The 21,598-nt window shown below is 43.1% G+C and overlaps 2 protein-coding genes across 6 annotated transcripts; both read left to right on the top strand.

Moving 5' to 3' along the window:
- The first annotated feature begins 1,111 nt into the window (after positions 1-1,111).
- LOC124195743 (cell surface glycoprotein 1-like) lies at positions 1,112-8,292 on the top strand. 2 transcript variants are annotated; one of them, XM_046590304.1, is made up of 2 exons: positions 1,112-1,416; positions 4,378-8,292. In XM_046590304.1, the coding sequence occupies exon 2, from the start codon at positions 4,379-4,381 to the stop codon at positions 7,937-7,939; it is 3,561 nt and encodes a 1,186-aa protein (XP_046446260.1). In that variant the 5' UTR covers positions 1,112-1,416; position 4,378; the 3' UTR covers positions 7,940-8,292. The 2 variants fall into 2 exon arrangements, with proteins under 2 accessions (XP_046446260.1, XP_046446261.1); XM_046590305.1 differs by lacking the exon at positions 1,112-1,416 and adding an exon at positions 3,807-3,863.
- A 1,291-nt stretch (positions 8,293-9,583) lies between these two features.
- Positions 9,584-21,466, top strand: LOC124195738 (serine proteinase stubble-like). Of its 4 annotated transcripts, XM_046590293.1 has the most exons (10): positions 9,584-9,720; positions 11,367-12,128; positions 13,945-14,119; positions 17,079-17,624; positions 18,054-18,779; positions 19,824-19,906; positions 19,976-20,076; positions 20,151-20,422; positions 20,496-20,650; positions 20,771-21,466. In XM_046590293.1, the coding sequence occupies exons 3-10, from the start codon at positions 14,017-14,019 to the stop codon at positions 20,927-20,929; spliced, it is 2,145 nt and encodes a 714-aa protein (XP_046446249.1). In that variant the 5' UTR covers positions 9,584-9,720; positions 11,367-12,128; positions 13,945-14,016; the 3' UTR covers positions 20,930-21,466. The 4 variants fall into 4 exon arrangements, with proteins under 4 accessions (XP_046446249.1, XP_046446246.1, XP_046446250.1 ...); XM_046590290.1 differs by having other exon boundaries at positions 17,079-18,779; XM_046590294.1 differs by lacking the exons at positions 9,584-9,720; positions 11,367-12,128 and adding an exon at positions 12,154-12,209.
- Positions 21,467-21,598: the final 132 nt, after the last annotated feature.

Genomic DNA, 21,598 nt, shown 5'->3' with positions numbered 1-21,598 from the left:
GACAGTTATCACTGTTGTTGGTGGTTTGGTATTAAATATACCCTGTCGTCAGCATACAGTTTGTTTCGCTGGCCAGCAACACATCACCAAAGTCGCTTTTCCTTATAAAAAACAAGTATTTTCTTATATACTGTTCTTTTATTTCCCAATATAAAATATAGGACCCGTGTCCTGCTGCCGCCACATAGTCCGTTACACCCAGCAACTTCAGGTATAGATGCCGTTTAGCCGCCATCGGAGCTGCATAAATATATAGTGTGGATTCTGTATTATCTACTGCTATAGTAGACATAAAGCTGGGAACTTACAGCTGGGAGTGTACACTCCCGAGTCGTTACACATATAAATTGAAAGCAAAACCTGACCGGAAGCTTTGTTTTTATTGTTTCTAATCCATCTAATAATCAAGACAACGCAGCTGAGATTATGAAGGCCGGAAAAGAATTCATCGAATTTTGTCCAAAACATTAAAAAAAAAATCATATTAGATGAACAAATTAAAAAATTTAACAAAATCTATCAAATCAAATTATCTTGAAATTAAAATACCGTTTAATTGAATTGGCTTTAGAGACAAATTTAGGGTATGTACGCAAGAGCCGTGTGCTATGTAAACAATAATCCTAATTAGCATAAAAATGATCATCGTTGGCCTGGGAAGCTTGAATTAGTCACGATTAATTTCAATCTTTGAACACGTGATTCAGAAGGGGGAACGGCCCTTCCGAGTTATGTAAAAGCTTGGCTTGCGAGTTGCCCAAGGCTCAAGGAAGCGGTGGGCCTTGTGTTGTCTTCTTTTCGTCTTGTCTCTTCACTTCACGGTCCGTCTCTCTTTTAAAATATAATAACAGTTTCTGTCGTCCGTTTTTTTGTGATCAAAATGATGACGAAGAGGAAAAACAGGACGAGGGAAGTGTATATATACTTGCTTATTGAAGTTTAGTAGGTCACAGGGATCTATGTTTTTCTCTTTCAACATTTCGTCTCGGTGTAGTGACGTCCAAAAGCATGTCCAATTCTGTGTGTACTCACCTGTTCTCCGCTGACAGCCCCTCCCTCCACCCCTCCTCCTCCTCCTTTGCCCAACTATTTAGACCGGAGCTTCCTAACGGATCGTCTCAGTCATACTCGTAACGGCTTGCCTTTCGGGGCGCCCCTTTCTCTTATAGGCACAGACGACGCACAAAGAGCTCTCGCTCGTTCCTCACTCATATTTTTTCTGAAAAAAACAACAAACGATTGTGCTTTGTAGTCTGATTTTTATTTGTCTTGGCCAACCAATTGAAAAAATTTTCGTGTTTTAGTAGAGTCGAGTGTTTGACACCAATTTTTTTTAAACAACGCGGGTTTTATATACCGTGATTGTGAAATCTTGTTGACGGGTTCGTCACATTTCATCCTTCGCTTGTTATCAAGGTAAGGAAGCATTTATTTTCTTTTGATTGTTATGTTCTGGTATTTAAAAAAACGCCAAGCAACTCAGTTTCTTGTAAAATTAAAAAATGAAGTGCACAACTATATTGACTTAATTAAAATTCGTAACAAACAGAATTAAGTGGCTCGGCAGCAATTTGTAAACTCTTAAAGAAATCTGCTTTGAAATTTACTGTTCTTTACGGCTTGCATTAAAAAATGTAATTTAATATTGTTATGTAAAGGGGATTGGGCAAACAACAAACAGGTATATTCACGGGGTAGTAGAAAGAGGTGTATAACAGATTGAGTCAATCAACGATGCATATTATAACAGTTCATTTGCTTGTAATATATTGATAGAGGAATGCATTCTTAAAAAAGTCAACGCGAACGTGCACGCCCTTGACCTTAACCTTCAACACCCAGAAGTTGGTGTGTTCTCTAGAAATTCAAGTTCCCTGGCTGTGTGTAAAGTAACCAATCCCGGTTTTCGATTTCCCTCTCTCGGTCGTCTATATTTCTCCCGTTTCCCTCTTAGCTTGGCTTTAAGGAAGGCGGGGTGCATACATATACCTGGCGACTGGGAGTAGAATCTAACGGTACAATTAGAAAAGTCAAGAACGTCTTATGAATTCCTGATATTCGAAACAGCTATAGCACATCCTCTCGAATGTTCAGAATTGTTTTTTTCTCTTGTTTATAGAAACAAGGTATTTTTTTACCGTTGCGACTAGATTATAGTGACGGATTGAATATCTAGTTTTTCAGCATTCAATCTGCGGTTGGTTCTAGACTCCAAAATAAAAAAAGGAATCGCAACGAAAATATAAAGAGAGAAATTCAATTTCCGGAATGAGTCGGAGAAAATGTTGAATTCGAGAATGGCGAAATAATTCTTGACACTTTACCCAGGAAGAGAAAGTTCCAAAGTTCTTCAGAGGCTATTGACCTTTTATGTCTTCCTTTATTATTTCCTCTCCTTTTACTTCAGAGTTTACCAGCGGGCCAGTGGTCTGGATTTTCTGAATATTTTTCCCGGTTTTCTTCAGTGAAAAACCAGTCAGGTTTTTGTTTCACGTGTCGTGTCTCTCATTTTCTCTCGGAACCACAACCGCAAGAAAAACAAACGAATTATTTCACACCAAATTGCTTTTTTCTTCTTTTAAATTTTTTTTTACCTATGCGCAATTTGAATTTAGTATAGTCTGTCCAGACCGGCAGCAAGAAGACGAGCTGAATTTTATTTTGGCAAAATAAAAATCTAAAGTTTTTGCAATTTCTTGTCTGATCGACCGTTGGCGTCTAGCGTGTAGTTCAGTAAGATTGATTATGACATAAGAGTAAAACACTGCTGTTGCGTTATCACGGTGCATGAGTCACCTTAAAAAAGGAGGTTTTTTTTCATTCTTTTTAATGCATTGGTTTCCGAGAGCTAAAATGGTGCGTGCATGCAAATTAAGGACATAACGGCACCATTGACCTCTCCTAAATTTTTTCAATGATGTTATAATGTAAAAAAAAGCTTCCGGATGCGTCAAATGACGTTATTTGATGTGCATTTTCTTACATTATTATACAGCTATTTATGGAAAATATTGAATTAAAAAAAAAAAAAATAAAATAAAAACTGGTTGTTTGAATAGTATTGCTATTTTACCAGTGGGCTCTCTCTATACGGTTGCCAGCCAAAACATCTTTTACCATATCGGCAGAATTACAGTTACAGAAAAATAAGACAAATATCAATTTAAAAATTTATTTTTTATTGTTTTTTTTTTTTTTTTGTTTTAAATAAAAAGTTACAGTTGTTTTTCTCCCCCGGTGGGATAAAAGGAAAAGCTAAAACAGTACTTTTGCAATCGTTCAAAACATAAATTTCTTTCCGAGGAGCCACAACAATTTAGGTGGTTGGTTTAAAAGACGGTAAAAAAAGAAGATGTGGAAAAGAAATATGCCAAAATGTGATACATGCCTTGGACTATTTTGAAACGAGAACAAACGCCACGGGTAATAATTTCCTACCACTGATTGAATTAGTAATGATGACCAGTTCGCTTCGGTCGAAGATTTCTTATCTCTTGGCTTCCAAGAATAAGGTCCTGGGGGGTCTTATTTATTATGGCGGTTTCGGTCTAAAAGCAGATGTCGAGCACGGGTGAGACTATCGTGTTTGAGTGGTTTGGATTTAGCGGTCGATTTTGAATTGTTTCTATCGATTTCTTAGTAGAATGAAAATTGTCGTCTGCTGCTAACGTTTCGTTTACAAGTTTCAAAAATGAGATGTACCCTGGTGGTGATAATGGACGCCAGTCCAATGCTAGCGACCCCCGCGCCACCGCGCGGCTGCGTCCATAGCAACACCTATTATTAAAAAAAAAAAAAAAAAAAAAAATGAGATGTCTCCTAAACAAACTCGTGTTGATGGTGTTGAAATGCGAAATAACATGGTAACCCAAATTGTTAATTTGATGTTTGCTCTTTTCAATTTGCTTTAGAGAGTAAAGTTAATGTATTTTCATATTGGAATCATTCAACAATCTGAATTGTGAACAAGCATGTGGTTGTTTGTTAGCAGCGTGTGGGAAAATCGATCCTGTGTACCTGCAGGGAAATCACAGGTGTATGTGGATGCAAGTTTATTTTTAAGCTACTCAATTTATTGTGTTTTTTTTACATGCACATATTTCAAAGTCTTATTGACACAGGAAGTCAGTTTTAGCTCTTGACATTCCCATAAATCGTCAAATTTACTCAATTGTTTTGTCTTGTAAAATGGCAATTGTTATTAACCTCAATCAAATTATATTTGTAAGCACTAAACATCACTAGCCATATGTTATAAAACAGTTAAAAAGAGTTCTAGTAGGGTTAACATACGTCTGTCAAGATCTTGATCCTGACAAGTCAATCAAAAGAATGTTTAATAAAGTAAAGGGAAATTATTATTTGTCGTTTTGGTAGAATGAGCAGCAATAACAGACTAGCAGCTGTCGTCTTCGTCCTGGCAGTTTTTATGACCACTGCTCGCTGTCAGCAGAAATCACCACCGACGTCATTGAATGGGAGACTCCAACAGCAACGACCACCACCGCCAGCAACGGTTCCACTCCCTGCAGCAAAGGAAGGATCCAATTTTGACCAGCAGCGGTTGATTGCATTGTTCGGGTCGGAAGCTCAACCGGTATACGGCAACCGGGATCCAGCCACTGGTCGGGTCGTCTTAGAAGCAGTGACAAACAATCCAGTTCGAAGTGGAAGCAGACCTGCCGCCAGTCGATTCACCCCACCACCATCCGAAGATGTGAAAGGAGAAATCAACGAAGCGGTCGAGCCCGAAGACGCCATCGATCGCAAAGATACTAGGGTGCCAGAAACGAATGAAATCAACCCATTCGAATTGCTCCCTCCCCAGTTTCACGACTTGCTCAATATTCCCATCCATGACTATGGTAATGGCACTACCTACAATCCTTACGATAAATTCAAACTGCCTCCTAAGAATAAATACCCTCTGGTCTCTACTGGATACGCCAACACCAAATACCAGGGCTCACCCAGTTCTACCACGGCTAAACCGACTAAACCCGCCACTCAACCGGTGAAATATGTCACAGAACGATTACCCAGCAGCTACGATTACGACTACGAAGGGGAAGAATTCGCTTCTGTGAAAACCACCCGAAGGCCGTCATCGAAACCCAAATTATCTACGACAACGACAACACCCATCCGGACATCGACGGTTGACAATCTGCGTGATGGCCAATACAATCCCTATTCAAATCGACCAACCACTAAGAAACAACGTGTCCGTCCATCGATTGATCTTCCAAAAGAAACTGAGAGCATTGCTTATAGACCAAAGCCACCTGTCGAAAATACACGCAACAAACCTGCGCCCCGCCCTCAGACCTACAGCGAGCAGCAGCATTCGGAGGAAAACATTTCCGAGACCTACCCAGACAACAGCAGGCCTTACCAACCAGAAAATAGACCGAACCAGAAACCTTTTTTCTATAAAGACGATGAAGTGACATCGCATCAACAGACGGACGACGATTGGCCTCCTCGGCAAGGAGAGCCCAAACCGTACAAACCAATCAGTCGGCCAGAGTTTGACGACTTCCATTCTTATAAAGTGGAGAGCCGCCCGAAACCAGCCAAGGAAGATAAACCGCAGCCTCAACCGACCAGACCCAACTATTCTGTCGTTGCTGGATTGGATGACGACCGAGAGCCGATTTTTACACCCCATCAGTCCTATCGTCCTCATTCCGACGACCACATAGCCGAAATCAAAGTGACACCGAAACCGTTTTTCGCCGCTGACGAAAATCAAAATTTTGGCCAGTCACCACCGCAGAACTCTCCTGGGCAGGTGGCCGACGTACCCGATATCATCTACGACTACGATGACGAACGAAGCAAAGGAGAAGGCGTCTTGTTCATGTTTGATAATGGCCCGTCTGGCGCGCCATCTGGCCCGGATCTGTCCATCTCATCTGGTGTGTCTGTCAAACCAAGTTCTGCCACTCCAAGTCCAGTCTCCAGCCCTTATCCGACTGTGGCCAGTCGCGATCCGCGACCTCAGCAAGTATTTACTCCTGCCTTCCGGCCTTCCGCTCCTGTCCGTCCTTCTTCCGATAGTTCATTTTTGCCTCCTCTATCATCCAACCAGGGATTGGTGCCCAACTGGAACCAACCCCCTCAACAGAAACAACAAATTGGCAACGATTCACCCCGCCCACCTTTCCGATTCCCATCTGAGCAACAACAACTCGGGTTGAACGCCAAACAGGAGAACCAACCACCCAACATCCTGCCACTATTCCGTCCCAATACGAATCCAACTGATGAGTTCCAGTTTATTAAACATCCACAACAGATTGAATTTAACCGACAGCAAGCTCATCAGCTGCAGCCTGGACCGCACGCAAACTTACGACCTACTGGACAGGAATCCAACCTGAGGCAGCAACAACAACGGCCGGGTGCCATTAGCCCACTTCCCTCTGCTTTGCAATCGCCATTCTCTTCCATCTCCCAAGCGGTAGCCAATTTCTTTGGGCGCCGTTCCGGCTATTCAGCAGGCAGCAGTCGATCCGGTAATTTGGACGCCACAGTGAAATCGGACCGTTCTGGAATTGTCGACCCCAGCGAAGTGACAACAGATTTGGACATGGCCGAAAGCAACAGTGGCTCATTTGTCCTTTTCAGTCGACCCGATCAGCCGCTCTTGCCATCGCCCATCTCTGTTGATCGGTCAGGATTGAGCCTCCAGCTTCCGCAACAACAGATGCCACCGAACCTTGGCGCAACTCCAGCTGCCACGCATCCGCAAGTGGTTGGAATCAGGGCTTCACCGGAAGATGCCGCCAGTAAGCCACCTGCTTTTTACGTCTACACAACTCACGAATTGGAGCAAGGAAAACCACCTTACCTTGTCGTCGGCCCTGTCCTTTCCGGTCCACCGAACGTGGCCGGTGCTCAGCTAGTTCATTCGGTGCCCGCAACACCGATCCACACTCCCGAGAGTCAACGCCGCAGCGATTTCCCGAGCGATTCGCCCAGCAGCAGCCGTCCCAACAGCCCAAACTCACTTCCGTTTCCATCCGCCGCCACTCCCAATCAAGAAGAAATAGCGCCGGCTGCTCGCCAACCGGAAATCGCTCCCGTTCGTAAACCGTTTTTCCCGATTTCATCAGGAAACGGCATCAAAGACAGGCCGGATCGTCTACCGACTGGATTGTCACCGCCCCGTCAAAGTGCGCTTCCCCATCGACGACCGCCACCAGGATTTTTATTTCCCGAAATCCCACAAGAAGCGGAATCTGTTCTACCACAAGGCATCAGCCCTGTGTCGCAGGGTATACCACCCCCGAGAGTTCCGCTGAACCCCCACAAAGACGTTGCGTCACTCTTCAGTAATCCCACATTACTCCACAATCGACCGAATGAAAACGCCTCGATCCTTCCTCCATTTGAGCAACAGCAGCCGACGTCTGTCAAGAATCCAGATCCGTCCGTCGGTGTGGCATCCGTTTTAAATGTTCCACTGTACGAAACTCAAATATCGAGCACACCAAGACCACCCAAGCGGAAAACCACCAAATTGCCATCGAGAACAACGACAACGCCAGCCTACATGGAATCGTTCAACAATCAGCATCCAGTTACGTATGCGACAATCCAACAAGAAGATGGCAAACAGATTGCTGTCGTTCATCCGGCCTACATTGTGACTTACAAAAGCCAGCCTGGACCACCGGAATTGCTCGACTTGGACGCTCCTTTCGTGCCTTCCGTAGAGAGCCCATCGGAAGTGGGTGAAATGTCGAGTATTCCTTTCGAAAAGTGGCACGCCATGCCACAGGAAATCGAACGCAAAGGAGACGAGTCGCCTGAAGAATCTAGCCATCATGAAACAGCTGTGAATAGCCAGACTGGTCAACAGCAGCCTAGTGGTGGTGACCAGCTGAAATATTATGGCGGATTTCTCCCTGTCATTCCTGGCCAGAAATGATTCAATTGATGTGTTTTATTGATTGATCTGATTATTTATTGTATGTTGATTTTTTCTTTTTTAATTATATGCTGGGATGAAAATAATTATATTTATTACAATACGAAATGTCTTCTACTACTTCTTCATAAGCCGCTATATATATTTATTTGGGTTCTCTTTTTGATCTGGCCAATGTGGGGGGTTCTTTTGGTGGGATTTGTTAATTAGATAATCCTTAAATTCACGACTTTTGTACTTGTTTGGCTTAATTTTCTAATCGTGGCCTTACACATCATTTATTTGCAAATTTCTTGTCTCTGTTCATATACTTCAACCTCGTCATTTTAATACACTATGTCGATTGATTTGTATCCTAACATAGTTCTTGTTTTAATCCAACTCGCAATAGAACGTAAAAAAGAGACTTTGGTTGCACTTGAATCGGATAAATGACCATACGTTACACTAGATGAAATTGAACTTGACATACATAGGCTACAACTCGAATGAATCAGAATTAGAAATCAATGAAAAAGGAATACAAAATTACACATTAGGGACAATCTTTACGCATCTTTGAATGACACGCCAAGTGTTAAGCATTTACTGACATATCGCCTAGCAGAAAAAATCTACGTGTGAAAAATTGAACTTGGTTGAAATCACATCAAATAAAAAGAAACCGACAAGTACCAACGCAATTGGCTCTTGAAATGGTAACTTTTTGCATTACCTCAACACATTTGAATGTTTAAAAAAAAAGAAAAATACAAACAGACAGGTGAAAACGCCATCTAGCTTTTAAGAAAGAGGTATTTCCTACAAGTAAAGCAGATGAGGCATCTTGTTCCAGTCCCGATCGGTACGTTGCGCTGCAGTCGTTACGCTGTCCACTTGTGTTTTCTTCAACTTAAAACAGCTGGGAAACGTCAGCCAAGAGCCAACCCGGTACTCTGGAGTGCTGTAGAACTCCGTGTTTATATAACTGTTAACACAAGAGACCTATATGATGTGTTGTGAGCAGGGTCTTACTTCAGACACTCTGTTTGTTTTTTGTTTTTTTAATTGGCATTCTAAAATGCGTTGGATCGAACATTGAAATACCGTTTGATCTCTAAAGGAAAACGCTTGATATATGTTAATAATGTGATTTGCATATTACAGATCATGATTTGCATATGAGACACATGTGTCATTGCGAAAACATTTGCATACACAAACAAAAAGCCCGCGAGTGTTATTTAGACGGTGCTGACAGAAAGAATTCAATCGACATTTTTGACTTCCTGCTTCCTGGACGACATTTAGTCTTAGCCGGTCTACACCTATAAATGAATAGTACAATAAAACAGATAAATAAAAAGGTGAGGTGCTGTAAAACTGTAAAAGAGAATTAATTGGCAGTTGTCAATTTCCATCTCATTCCCACTCCACTATATTTTCGTTCTCCCCTCAATTCCACGTTTTCACCCACCCACGTTTTCAAGATCTATGATTAATGTAATTTTAATTGATTTATAATTGAACCAAAATTATTAAAAAATAGTCATTAGTCTTTAGATAAAGGCCTTTTGTTTTTAAAATAATTGTGGTATTTATTTTCGAAAAAAAATCATCATTCTTTAAAATTGCAACACAGCCCTGGTTTTAATTATCAGGGACATTTCATTCAGCTCATTGTCGTCGACGGAGCAGTGTGTCATCATGGTGCTCAACTGCTCATTTTCGCGGTTTTTTATTCACGACTGCTGATGCACGTGGCTAATGGACCACCACTGGATGTTTTTCAGCAATTTTTGGTAAGTTCTCCATTTCTAGCATGGTTTATATTATTGTAATTACAGAATACAGATAGCTTTATCCATTAATGTTAAGATTACAACATTTGATGTTAAGCGTAGCAATTTTTGGGAAATAGTAAGCTTACTTCACTGTACTACTTAATTGCATTATTGGAAATTAAGTAAAAGAAAAATGAAACAAATGTAACAGTATAGTATAACAGTGAAGTAATGTTAAGTTAAGTTAAGTTAAGTAAAAAGGTTCCAATTTTTGTTTAGAACGTAAAATGTGACAGATGGGTTCTAAACTGAATAGTTAAAAAAAAGGCATTTCATTATTACGCTCTAGCGGATTGTGCTATTAAAAGTACGTCCACAACAACAGCAAAAAGGCGAGCGTACATACACAGTGAAAAGTGTAGTCGTTTTAGTCATATATATCTCATTTAAAGAAAAAATGATTAACCAGTTGTCTTTTTAGTGTTTCTCTCCTATTTTGCTGTGGTTTCTGTATTGTCGAAGGACAAAAACAAAATGTTAATTTATGACGAAAAACAAAATCTTCCCCTGCCACCGGACAACAAAAACATGGAAGGGTCGACATCCTCTGTGGAGCGCGGCCGGCCATTTAACTTGGGGTCCTCTGAGATTTCGGGTGACTGTGAAGAAAGTACGCGATAGAGGTTTTTCCATTTGGTTCGTGTAAGTAGAGGGAAAAGTCGTGCGGCTAGTCGACTAGTGCGCACCATGGCGGTGGATAGCCGAAACTTGCTGCAGACTTTGCTTGATCCAAACGATAGTCACCGTAAGGCCATGTATTGTAACCTGTCAGGCTGTCAGCAGCAAAAGTGAAACCTGTTTTTTTCTTAAGTGTTTAAAATGACAAAAGGTTTTTGTTTCATATGTTCAACTTATGAAAAAAAAAAGAGATCGCCGAAGTTTTTTCAAAGTGCCAGAATGCAACATTAACAGTAATTCAATTGAGAAAGAACTCATTTCACTTTGAAAAAACTTCGGCGATCTCTTTTTTTTTCATAAGTTGAACATATGAAACAAAAACCTTCTGTCATTTTAAACACTTAAGAAAAAAAACAGGTTTCACTTTTGCTGCTGACAGCCTGACAGGTTACAGTACATGGCCTTACGGTGACTATCGTTTGGATCAAGCAAAGTCTGCAGCAAGTTTCGGCTATCCACCGCCATGGTGCGCACTAGTCGACTAGCCGCACGACTTTTCCCTCTACTTACACGAACCAAATGGAAAAACCTCTATAGAGAGATTGGAATATGTATGAAGCATTGAAGCCCCTACAGCAATTTTCCGCCACAACAAAATTGGGAATCTAAACTTGTGGGTCTCCAGTGAAAATCTGAACCCGTGTTGGAAATTGTTCACGAACGGGGACAAATCAATCCACGCATAATAATTTTAATCAATTATTCGCCATCCTATATATGTACAAATAGAACAAAGAAATCCGTACGACCGCAGTGGGTTGTACACACACACACATAGATTTTCTCTCCAATTTCGCCAAAACACGATGTGGTTTTTCCGGTTTTTCTATTCCACAGTTGTTCAAAGTTATTATTATTCTTTTTAAGATCCTTCTTTGTAGTTGATAGATATTGCATTCATTTATTTATTTCTTTTTTTGCATCAGTGCGTTTCCGTCGCCTCTGGTGCATCGCTTATAAGCTGTCTTGTTTGGAATAAGCCGGTTCCGCTCAGGTAGATTTTCTCCGCTCGCATTCCCAGACCCACGCCTCCATCCTATCGCCAAAGAAGAAGAAGAGGCTTAACAAAATGGGAGAAGAAGAAGAAGAAGGAAAAGAAGAAGAAGAAGAAGAAGAGACTAAAATCGCTACCAGGGGCTTGCCGATTCTTTAGAAGAACTCCACCTGTCGGCCAGGTAAAAGCTCGACGAAAGAAAGCTCAACAACATACTGGGAAGCGTACGAACCGCCTGCCTTTGCCAGTCAGTGTCCAACTACGGACCGGTGGAGACACGCTCTCTTCTTCTTCTCCTCCCAACTTCTTGATTCACATTTCACCTGCTGATACCAAGCACCTTATTTCCCCCCCAATATCTGATAATATTCCTCTTATTCCTTCCGGATTTTTCCAAGTCATTTGAGCAGAAGAAGAAGAGGATCGATATCATTCACTCGCCTACAACGGATGGATTCGTAGACGTCTACGCCAAAGCCAAAAGTGAGCGAGTCCAGTGGATATAATTCGATCGTTGCGGCTCTTCTTCTCCTTGGCCCAAAAGATTTTTCGCCGTCCTGGTGTGCCGGAAACGACCTCCACTGTTTGAACTTTGGTCACGCCAAAGACGAGGGGTTGACCACTTGGAGATCTTGCATCACCGACCACCACCGACCACCACACACGAGCGCGCTAGCGTATCCAAAAACCCAGGGTGAGTGAACTCTGTCCAGTAGCCAGTAGTAGTCTACGAGTCCATACTATATAGCATCCGACACACGGACGCCAGCTGCATGTGATTTTGTTTTTTTCTTTCTTTCATATTCTTTTCCTTCTGATTCGGACCTTATTTTTCTTTTGTTGTCTTATTCCTTTTCATTTTGTCTTTTTTTTATTCGCTATCGTCGACCTTTTCTGTTTTTCCGTGCGTATAATATTCGCCGTCGTAGCTGACGTGCGACGTCGGTGGTGTCGTTCGTTTTTTTATTATTTCCAGTGCGTCGCTTGAATTCACGTTAAGAATGTGGTACACGTTTTTTGTGTGCCCTCATCATCTTCCCTTAAGAAATTCCGGTTTTTTGGATTTACTTAAAAGAGTGCCAGCTGCAAGAAGAAGAAGAAGAAACTTCTTTTTCAGGGCTGGCTTGGCATTCAATGATCCGCCGAGTGTCGGGCCATTGGCCAGCGCAGTAGAAGCACAGCAGATTCTTCCGCAGCGAGAGAGCTTCGTAATCAGACACACGTAGTACACACACAAGAGGAAGGCTAAAGAAAAGAATTTGGCAGTCTATTGTAAATACGTTCTTCTTCGGTCTTGAAAAGATTCTCATTTATTGTTGTAATGTTTTTGTCACGACATCGGGGGGTATAAGATTAGACATTGGTCACGGAAGTTGCAGGAGGCGTGTATATGTGGGCGCGCAGTGATTTGAACGAACCGAACAAAAGAGTGACCGCCAAACGAAATTCACGCCAAACGAAAAAAGAAAAAAAAGTGAAAATAAATAGCCAAACAACGAGACAAGGTACATGGATCATCCTCCCGAATAGATTGCGCATCATCCGTATGGTGGTGTAGTGGTGCAGTGGAATCTAGGAAGAACGAAACCAACACAACAAAAAAAGCCACAATAATTTTTCAAGGTTGAGTGCGGCAAAGATGTTTGTAGTATAGACAAAAAAATAAGCGTCGACGACGTCGTGGGGCCGCATCGCGCGTCTGTTGCCTTTTTCGTTGTGTGTGCTGCGCATGCATGTTTGTGTTTGTTGCCGTGTGTGTGAAACAGTGCGGACATCGACCGCGCGGCAGGACTAGTCCCGAGGCTGGCGGCCTCCAGCTGTCCTGTCCCTCCTTCGGCCGTCATCATATTATTTACTATTTCTTCCTTTTGTCTTCTTCTTCTTCTTCTTTCGTTTAATCTTTTTTTATTGTCTAATGATCTCAAGTCGGCCGCGGAAAATTGCGGCTGAAAGAACTGCTGTTAAGTGTAACGAATGGGCGGACGTCAATTGCGTCATCTTCGTGTATTCATATCAAAAGTGCGTGAAGGCGTGTCACCACATTGCCAAAGCGAAATGCATAATTCATTTTGAACGAAAAAGAGAGAGAAAAGAAACGAGGGGAGAAAATGATTACGTTGACCCTTTGGACGTTTTTGTTGTCACGTCCAAATGGGAATGCATTTGCGTCCAGGAACTGGCTCCCCTTTTGGCTATATTGCGTTAGCGGGTGACACATATATTTGGTGGACGGACAGAACCGGGAGCCGGACGTCAATAAGGAGAGAAGGAGGCGACTATTGCTGTACTGCCATTGGGTTCCGTTGGGCTTTGGCCTTGGCCTTTTACTGACTATTCGGGGCTAGTAGTGATATTGTTAGTCTCTTATACGTCCATCGCTGAAAATTGCATACGTAATTAGGCTAAACCCGTTTCAGACTCGTTCTTCTTTGATAGCCATATTCATCTCTTGACCCTTGATAACAATAATTGCAACATTATTCATTTGTTTTTTGTTTTACGCCAAACAGGACGCCTTCTATTCAATCGCGATCAAGTACCTCGACGTGTTAGCACCGATTCGAACCAGTTAACAAGAAGGAATGATGGCGGCCGGAGTGCGGTGGTGCATCTTGGTGACGGTGACCCTGAATTGGCTCACGATCGCACCTCTGAACGCAGGACCCGTGTCAATCAACCCAGCAAGTCAGTAAACATATTTTCTTCTTATTCTTATTTTTATTGTCTTATTCTCAGCGCTACAACAAAAACATTTTCATGTTGATTTAGTTCAGCCTAGATAGGTAGATATTCTCTGGTTGTTTTTTCCTCCTGGCAATTACTGTAAAAATAAAGTCGACGCCAGCAGTCGTCAAACACGACACGACAATTAAAGATAATAACGGCGGCAATAAAGGCGTTGAGGTGTAGATGGAAAAGACCGGTCGCAATTGAGTTCCTTCACGCAGAGACATTGGGGTAACCTGGAAATGTCTGACTTCATTTTTCGGCGAATTAGTTTGTTTTCTCCTCGTGAATTACTATTCGACACGGAAAAGACAAAACAGAGAGAAAACGAGGGGCTCTTAATTCGCAGTGGATCTCTTCCTTACGGGTAGAGAGACATTCACGCAATTACGTGGCGGTATATATATTGCTATATAACTACATTGTAGGACTCTATGCGGTGTATGTGTATGTAGAGCTGGTTCAATTGAGGTCGCTCCAAAAGGAGAAGCCCCCACGGTGTGTTTGTCTACTTATCCACCCCGTGTGTGTGTGTGTTGAAAAGACTTTCAGAGCGGTACATACACAATAGCCACCTCCTGCGTGGCACCGGTATTAGGGAGACTAACGGTACATCCCTTTCTCTCTTTCTGTTTTGGTCTTAACTTCTTTCTTCCTTTTTTTCTTTTCTTGTATCCATCTCTGTCGAGAAAATTCACGACAGTTTGAGAGAGAAAAAGACTCGGATGCGTTACAGGAAAAACCCCCCAGATCCTAGCCCCGTTTTATTTTTTTAACCAGCCGGAAGATTTTGCCGATTTTTCAGTTGTAACAAGTCAGCAGGGAGTCGTGACGAAATCGTTCTTTTTTTGAGGGCGATGTGTTAATATTAGGAACTAGACAGCTCTGAAATGGGGCCGGAAGACGACGGTACTCGTGAAAGTTCCTTTTCCTATTACAATTTTACCAGACTTGTATGGAAAGAGAAAGAAAAGTGGAGAGAACAAAACGTGTGATGCAATGACAATGGGCGAATACCACGCGTCCTGATACACCTGATATGAAAAATAAAGACAATCTCCGGGTCCCGTTAGACCCGACTGAGTGGATGGAAAGAAACGTGACGTCAAAAAAAAAAAAAAAAAACTTGGGCGGCGGCTATTCACGCAAGAAAGAAATGTGGAATCAACAAACCTTTTTTATTATTTGATTTTCTTATTCCATCGTCGACTCGTCATGGTTGTTTAGACTAGAATGGAATTTCCATGTTTTTACTTCTTAATTCGTATATTGACCGTAAATTATTGCACAAGGATGTAATGATGATTGAGAGAAACATTAACCCCATCCAACCGACGCCTTTACGATGTCATTTTCTTCTTTTGGCGTTCTCACTTTTCGTTTGCCCTCTCTCGGATCGGCTAATAATCAGCGGCTTCTTGTGATCCTTTGACCTTCCACCTTGACTTTGCTCCTTACGCCGTGCGATGGTGGAATTCCGTCTCCTGCGGGCCTTTAAAAAGATGAAAAGGGAAAAGATAAAGAGAGAAAAATCAAAAGTTTTTTCTCTTCTCCTTTTTCCCGTTCATATATATAAATGTTGTTTTTGCTTGTTAAGTCTAGTCGACAAGAGGAGTAATCCCCCCACTTGCGTAGGTATTTCTTTTTTTCTCTTCGCCTCAAGTTGCGTTTGAAATAGTACCGCCTTTTTGCCCGGCAACCTGTGGGGAGAGACTGGATAGGCTGAGGTCAGTGCCCTCTGCGGTGCACCGTCTACCGAGTAGAGGCAAGACACCCGGCCACTTTTTGATGAGCACCTCAAGCGCGAGAGAGTCTTTTTTATGAATTTCTCATCTACCTGCCGCTCCATGTGGCTGTTGTTGACTCGCTCGACCTTTCATCTTTTTTTTTCTCTCCCCCTTGTCTTATTTTCCATTTCGAAATTTTCACTTTTCTACGAATACAAATTGGAACGTGGTCTCAGCGAATCCGGATTGCTCGGGGTCCTGGAATAAAAAAACCCAATTTCCCCGTAGAATATCAGCATTGCAGCAACACACGGCTGTGTTGTTGGCAAATTGAAAAGCATTTTCTCTTCTTGTTAATGATTTTGGAATTTATAAAAAGGAGGCGTTAAAAAAGAGAAAACAGCCAAAGAAATAGTCCCCCGCGACTTCCGCGTCGTCAATCGAAATCCAGGCCGGCCGCCATAAAATATTACGCAGGTGAAATGATGATGTAATTGTGTAGGAGGGAATTTCACCCAAGGAGCAACTCTTTTCCATTTTTGCTTATGTTTTTTCCGCACCCATTGCGTGTTGAATATGAGGCAGGGAGCACTCCATCTCAATGACCGCTGACCAAGTGACCCAGATGCGCCGCACCTTCATTACGCATTCAATCAGTTGGCACACATGGTTTATATAAGGAGTTGCTGTTGTGCGCGAGAATTCTCAAATCTCCGGTTATTCCACACAATCGAAAATAGCCGGCAGCGGCGAAAGAAAAATGATGAAAGAAAAAAGAAACGGTGAATCACCATCTCGGTTTTTCAATGCAAGTCACTTACTCGGTTCATTTGGCTCCAAGGGGAAAACCAAAGTTAACGAGAAGAAAGAGAAGAAGAAGAAGAGGGTCGAATAAGTTAGTGCTGGCGCACCGTAGCTGGGCAAACGGGAGGCAATGACCAAGTCAAGGCCAATAGGAGGTCAAAGAGAGAGAGAGAGACGGCCTTAACGGTACCTACGTGCATTGGGCACTCAACACCCAGTCACACACGCCCTTATTTGATGTACGGAAAAAGAAGAGGGCGTTACTAGGCTGTATACGACCAACATTATTTTCTATTTGATTATTTTTAACGATGCTATAATCTTTTCTTAAAATTAGGCAATCACGACTTAATGCGGATCTTTATTTTGCCATTTTATCTGTTTAGTTTCACCGTTCGGGAGAAACATCCGACCCATCACGTGCAAATCTAAAACGGGTCAGCTGGGGACGTGCATGTTCGCCATGGATTGCACGAGGATGAACGGCCAGCATTTAGGCACCTGCATCGACCGTTTCTATTTCGGTTCGTGTTGCGCTCCGTCGGATGCTGTGGCCTTCCCGGCCTTCCCTTCCGCCACGACCGAAGGATTTAATGGTGGAAACGATTTGGGTTTCTCCTCTTCACTGCCGTCGGCTCCCGTGTCGCCCTTGCCGACGACGCCGACGACATCGCAACACCCCAACATTCTGACTGATTTGACCACGATGACGGCTTCTTCCGCCTTGCCGACATTGGGCGTTACTCAAACGTCATCCGCACCGCTAACCACAACTACAACCGTAGCGTCTACCACCGTTGGCGAGGTGACAAACCCGACCTTGGCGCAGATTTTGGCTTCCACTCCGCTGTCGACTCTTTTGGCAAATCCGTCCAGCACGACGGAAGCGACGCATACGACAGTACAGGCCAGCACACAGCAGCCCGCCATAGGTACAGATTCGCCAGCCACATCCTCACCTGTTGAGGAAACTACCAATGCTACTACTATTACTACTACTACTACTACACCTGCACCTACCACCACCACCATTGCTGCTATTATTTTAGACATTACCAATTCAACCACCACCACCACTCTTAGTCCTACTACCACTCCCGAAATTGGCACTACCACTGCTACTACCACAACCTTACCCAGCACGACGGTGTCGTCTGCAGCACCACAGGCGGAGACAACCGTCGCCGCCGCCGCTCCCACGCCTGGTTTAACCAATCCAGCTGAACTAACAGCCGTTGGCAGCTCGTCGGCGTCACCCGTGTCGCCGGAAGAGTCTACCGCCACGGATGAGCCGCAAGGGGACCAAGAGGATGAACTCACTACCATTGAACCTGTCACTGACTTGCCGTCCGTCTCGTTAGAGACCGATGTCGAAACCGAAATTCCATCCATCACCGAAGAAACGGTGGAAGTGACCACTGTCGACGCGACGGAAGAAGAAGAAGAAGTGACCAAAACTGGACCGGAATCAACAGATGTTACCCAGGAAGAAGTTGTGACTGGTTCCAGCCTTGCAGTTCAAACCGAAACTCAGGCCCCGATTACGACAACGACGACGACGGCTGCCACTACTCCCGCCGCTGTTGTTACAGAAGCTGTTACCAAGAGTCCTGTTACTAGTCCAGCAAGTCCCTCAACCACTACAGCCGTTCCGGAAACAACCACCGCAGCTGTCCCAGAGACAACCACCACCACCACCGTCGTTGTGAGTACAAGTCCGTCGTCTGCGCCGGAAACTACCATTACGTTCACGACTGCAAGTCCGTCGGCTGCGCTGGAAACTACCAGTACGACTGCAAGTCCGACGACTGCAGCGGAGACTACTACCCCAGCCCCGGCCAGTAGTTCGTCATCTCCTGCAACAACAACAACGTTAGGGCCATCCACTTCAATCATCTCGGAAGAGCCATCCACCTCACAACCGGAAACGTCTGTCGCAACGACAGAAGGGGGACCCATTGTGGAAATGACTGCGGAACCCGTTTCCAATGAACCTACAACTACACCAGCTACCGTGTCGACGACCTTGGCCGAGCTGAATGACACCATTGAAGGACCGACTGTTCAATTTCAGAATTACCGCGAAGGTTTGACACTTGCATCTCTTTCCCTGTAATCTTTGAGGTGTTTTTCTTCTTCTTTTTCGTCGTCGTCCCCATTGATCGTTAATAATCTCCCAAGGAGGGAATGAGGGACTGTGCACCTGTTGCCGGTGTCTCTTCATGTTTTCTCCGGAAAGAGCTCACATTTTTGGGGGAAGAAGAAAACATTTCTTCAAGGTCTTTTAAACTATTCGGGGATTTTATTTTAACTGTCGCTTTAAAAAAAAAATAAGTAAAGATAAGAAATCTGAGAAATAGCAAAAGTACTTGATGGATCTTCTTCTTTCTATTCGAGATTTTCTTTTTCGTCCCTCCCTTGGTTACTTCTTTTATCTTACGCCGTTGGTCCTTTTTCCTATTTTTTCTCGTCGGTTTTTTTTTATGTAAGCCGTCTCGTTTTCTTTATTTTCTATCTCCATTTATTTTTAAGTTTTTTTCAAGTTCAATGTCATGGGAATGTCGTGATTGGCTTTTTTCGCTCGACTGGAGAGACTTGAGAAAACAGACACAAATGGGAGCCCAACAGACGGTGCGCGTATTGCTCACGGTCTCTTCATACATAATTTATATCTTCGAGTGCAAAATTTACAACTTCCTTTTTTCTTCTCTTTTTCATTCCAAGTGTTTCTCTTTTTTTATTTTCTCTCTCTTAATGAAGGACAATGAAAAGTGTCGTCCATTTTCGTTGGTCATTGGCCTACCGGTAATCTAAATAATTGAATTTCTGATTCATTTCATTTACAGCTTTTGTAATTTAGTTGTTGAGCTTTCGTTGATTTCACCTTACACGAGAGAAAGCTGCTTGTTTTCACTATTTAATCGCTGTTTTGCACCGATCAGCTATTAGACCCGATTTTATCGGCCATTTGGACTCGTAGTCGAGTCGTACCAGTAGCTTATTTACTTGTATTGTTGTTTAAAAATGCACTTGATTCGATCGAGACAACAATGTTGCTGTCGGTTTTCCCCCGATTAATATTAATAACGTGTTTATATTGGTCTGTTTTTTGGTACGTGGATGTGGAGCAGTTTGCGGCCGGCCCAAATACCAATACCCGTCTGCCAGGATCGTCGGCGGTACAACAACTCAGTACGGCCAGTGGCCGTGGCAAGTAAGATTATAAAACGAGTCCAACTTTCTTTAAACTGCGGTTGTATTGATGGTCGATATCAAACTTAAGGTTTCGCTTCGTCAATGGAGAACGGCCACTTTCCTGCACAAGTGCGGCGCCGCTTTGCTCAACGAAAACTGGGCCATCACTGCTGCTCACTGCGTCGACAAGTAAATATAACTAACGAAATGTCCAGAGTTAATGTCTTTACGGCCCAATTACAACTAACCTCTTCTCCCTATAGTGTGCAACCGGACGATTTGCTATTGAGAATGGGTGAATACGATCTGGCCACCGATGAGGAAGAGTATCCTTACATTGAACGTAAAGTGCAGATCGTCGCTTCTCATCCGCAGTTCGATTCACGCACCTTTGAATACGATCTCGCCCTACTTCGTTTCTACGACCCGGTCCGATTCCAGCCCAACATTGTCCCCATTTGCTTGCCGCCTCCAAGTGAAGTCGATTTCGTTGGAAGAACGGCTTATGTCACTGGCTGGGGACGCCTCTACGAAGGTAAAGAATATTTGGAACGCGACTTTGAAAAATGAATCAAGACAATTGCCAACTAAAACCGTTAATTATTCAGATGGACCTCTACCATCAAAGATGCAGCAGGTTTCCGTTCCTGTCATTAACAACACCGACTGTGAGAACATGTACCGACGGGCTGGCTACGTTGAACACATTCCCAACATCTTTATCTGCGCAGGTTACGCGGACGGCAAAAGGGACTCTTGCGAGGTAAGTCTCTCATATTCTTGACCAACACGTACCTGTTTTTTATTTATTACATAGTGACCTCTCCTTTTGTGGATTTCTAACGGTGCAACTCATTAATTAATTTTTTTTTTCTTTGAATAGGGTGACAGCGGCGGACCTATGGTCATTCAGGAAGAACAGTCTTGGGTGCTAGCCGGTGTGATTTCTTGGGGTATTGGGTGCGCTGAGGCCAATCAACCCGGAGTCTACACCAGGATTAGCGAGTTCCGTGAATGGATCGACAAAATTATCGTCTTTTAAAAGCCAACTATAACGAACGGGAAGGGGGACAGGATCAATGGCCTCTTGTCATCGCACCGCGTTCAACAAACAAAAAAAAACTAAAATAAAAACAAAATTCGACAACATCGCCAACGACAAAGTTTGTCTTCCCGTCGTTGTTTTTCCCCCCCAAGAAATCTGCGTCTAGGGGAAAAAAATGACGGAATATATACGACGCCCAGTGATGGATCGAGCCAGATACATCCGAAACCGTTATGGTTGTTTCTTCCACATTTTTGTTTAAATTATCTGCCTTTCCAGCATTCCTTTCTGTTATTTATTATTCAATTCTTTTATATTTCGAGTTTCATTCTCGCGACACTCTCTGTTCATTCATTCATTCTATTTCTTTTGTTGGTCTTTTTGTTTTCTCCCTTTTTCTGTTCCGTTTGAGGTGGGAAAGAAATCAGTGGAGGGAACAACAGAAAACAGCCTTCACACGTTGTTTCACCCTTCGACACATAATTTTTCAGTTAACCCCTTAAACCTGATCGACTCTGTCCATCTTACGCTCCCTACCACTTTGTCGATGTAAAAATTTAGCGAATGGTGCCTTTTTATATTTAAAGTTCATCTGCTCATCTCCTTCCCCACTCCCTTTTTCATGACATTTGTTTCTACCATAAACATTTTCCGATGCCTTACTAG

Source organism: Daphnia pulex, chromosome 6, assembly GCF_021134715.1.
Source record: "Daphnia pulex isolate KAP4 chromosome 6, ASM2113471v1".
Classification (NCBI taxonomy): domain Eukaryota; kingdom Metazoa; phylum Arthropoda; class Branchiopoda; order Diplostraca; family Daphniidae; genus Daphnia; species Daphnia pulex.
Note: the sequence above shows the minus strand (reverse complement) of the source record. Positions and strands in the feature narration are given on the sequence as shown.